The 2343-nt window shown below is 44.3% G+C and overlaps 1 protein-coding gene and 1 pseudogene across 1 annotated transcript; both read right to left on the bottom strand.

The window, feature by feature from the left end:
- Nucleotides 1–101: 101 nt before the first annotated feature.
- On the bottom strand, nucleotides 102–533 carry LOC123176905 (indole-2-monooxygenase-like). Its single transcript, XM_044590919.1, has one exon. It carries the CDS (start codon nucleotides 531–533, stop codon nucleotides 102–104), a length of 432 nt encoding a protein of 143 aa, XP_044446854.1.
- A 233-nt stretch (nucleotides 534–766) lies between these two features.
- LOC123176904 (indole-2-monooxygenase-like) lies at nucleotides 767–1354 on the bottom strand (annotated as a pseudogene).
- Nucleotides 1355–2343: the final 989 nt, after the last annotated feature.

Here is a 2343-nt window from a genome sequence, read left to right as displayed (position 1 = left end):
GTGTCTGTTGCACCGAAAAATACATCCTGTGGATAACAATTAGTTGGGGGGTAACGAGAAACATATACAAATGAAGGTATATAATTTGAAAGGTATTATCTCTAACTTACTGTGAGAAGAGCTTTCATGTGCTCTCTTGTGAGATCATACTCCGGCTGAATAGATGGCAAAATATCCACAAAATCCCCATCCTTGTGATCAAACGCTGACTTGCGCTTGCTCACACGATCGTCGATCACCTTGTCCAACAGATCAGCCCATCTGTTCCTCACTCTTTCGGCCTTGGCACAAACTGCCCTCTTAAGCACTCCTGCCCTACCCAATGCTGGGAAGTACTCCTCCAAGTTGAACCCGCCCAAAAGCCGCGAGGTATCGTTGATGAGTTCCCGAAACAACTTGCTCCGTCCATCTTTCAGGAAGAACTTGCCCGACACGATACGGGACGCCATGTCATTTGAGAATGAGTTGAGTAGCTCGCTCGTGTCGACTGTACCACTGGTTGTGGCTGCCTCGTTGATCTTTGCCATCGCCATGCTGACCTATGAGATGATAGCATGCATCTTAACTAAAGTATGAGAAGCTACTAGTTCGATATGTAACTGTTAATTAGCTAGAAGAGGACAACATGGAAGTCATTTTTTTCTTTTGCGAGAGACATGGAACACGGAAGTCTTTTTTTTTTGCGAGAGACATGGAAGGCATTGTTTTCCTTTATTCAAATTGAACTGAAAAAACGTCTTATATTTTAGTACAGAGGTAGTAGTAGTCAAGTCCAAATCAGTGTGACAATAATGATTGCAATATCATTGAAATAAAAATCTATCAAAGTGGCAAAAATTGCAAGATCCATAAAAATCAGTACCTCCTCCATCCTGTCGCTGCGGAAAGATTGAACCTTTTTAACGCTCAGCATGTGGGTGGTGACGAGCTTCCTCGCATGCCGCCAGTACTCGCCATATGGTGCGAACGCGATGTAGGAAGAGCCGTACATTATGATGTCGGAGATGGCGGAGCGGGGCCGCGACGCTAGGATATGGTCATGCATGTGCAGCACCGCCTCTGCTGCGTGCGGCAAAGACACGACGAGGGTTGGCACGGCGCCCAGTCAGAGGAGCATCACGTTGGGGCCATGCTTCCTGGCGAGGCCACGGAGGGAGATGTGCGGGAGGGAGCCCACGAGGTGCAGGTGTCCGATAATAGGCAGCGCCGATGGCGAAGGCGGGAGGCACTGCCCTGTCGATCCTGTCTTTTTGGTGAACCAGTGATGGAGAGACAATAGGAGGAGGGGGAGCAGGAACAGAAACCATGCCGGTGCAGGCGTCTCTAGCATGAGCTTCTGTATGAGGTCCGCCATGCTAAGCTCAGTTGCTCTATGTGGTTAGTATCACAAGCCCGGTTGCTTTATAAGCAGCCAGGCCGGGTAGAAGGCGAAAAAAGCATGTGTATACAATACATGCATACCTGCGGTGCACTGAACTTGGAGCAATATTTGTGCTTGCGTGTCCAAATCGGGTTTAGTCTTCCTGATGGATGACCTCTTCGTATTCAATTAGCATACGTGTGCTAAGGTTGTCACTGGCTCAATCGTTGTCCTTCTCGTACCAATGAATACGGCCATAACAGTCTTCTCCTCCCACCTATCGTGGAATTCCATCACGCGGGGGAAGTACACGTCCAACCTCCATGCTAGTGTATTTACACCTGCACAATACAAGTTTAAATGACTGTTTGCTTGTTTTTAAATATTAAGTCTGTTGCAGTTAATAACACATCTTTTCACTTCTTATTTTTAAATATTAGGTTTTTAACAATTTGGTCTTGTACATGTAGGCCTTGCTGTCAGAGGTTTGACCCACTGTTTGACCTTTTTTGCATATATGAAAATAAGTTGTTCATGAATATCAGTCAAGTCAAAAAACTCAGAAAGATTATTAGGATAAAGAAATTAGCGACAAAAAATAACAAGATATTTGTCTGCACAATGAAGAAGACACCATTTCACTACTGGATGGTACTTACTGTTATACCTTGTCTTTTTAATTGTATTGCGCCATTTCAAATCTAGAGAAGATATTATGTGTATCCTTGTTTTCAGCCCTTTCCAAAGTAGTTTACTGATGATTAACTCTCATACCACTTGTATGGTCAGGAGGGAATGTATTCGTATAACACGCACGGTTTAATATTAAAGTATTCCTGAAGAGGACAAAGGATGGACAGATACTGGCCTAAAGTTGCAAAGACCTTCAACATTAATGAAGGCTCAATATTCGCCTTCCGTTTCAGCAATTTTTCAGATGAGATCCATATGTCTATGTACCGTCTATAATACTAATTTCGAAA

The sequence above is a fragment of the Triticum aestivum genome, unplaced genomic scaffold (genome assembly GCF_018294505.1).
Source record: "Triticum aestivum cultivar Chinese Spring unplaced genomic scaffold, IWGSC CS RefSeq v2.1 scaffold197843, whole genome shotgun sequence".
In the NCBI taxonomy this organism is placed as follows: domain Eukaryota; kingdom Viridiplantae; phylum Streptophyta; class Magnoliopsida; order Poales; family Poaceae; genus Triticum; species Triticum aestivum.
This window is presented reverse-complemented; position numbering and strand designations above follow the sequence as displayed.

Coding starts and splice junctions, on each gene's coding strand:
- LOC123176905 (XM_044590919.1), bottom strand. CDS start 533: ATGGCGATGGCAAAGATCAACGAGGCAGCCACAACCAGTGGTACAGTC.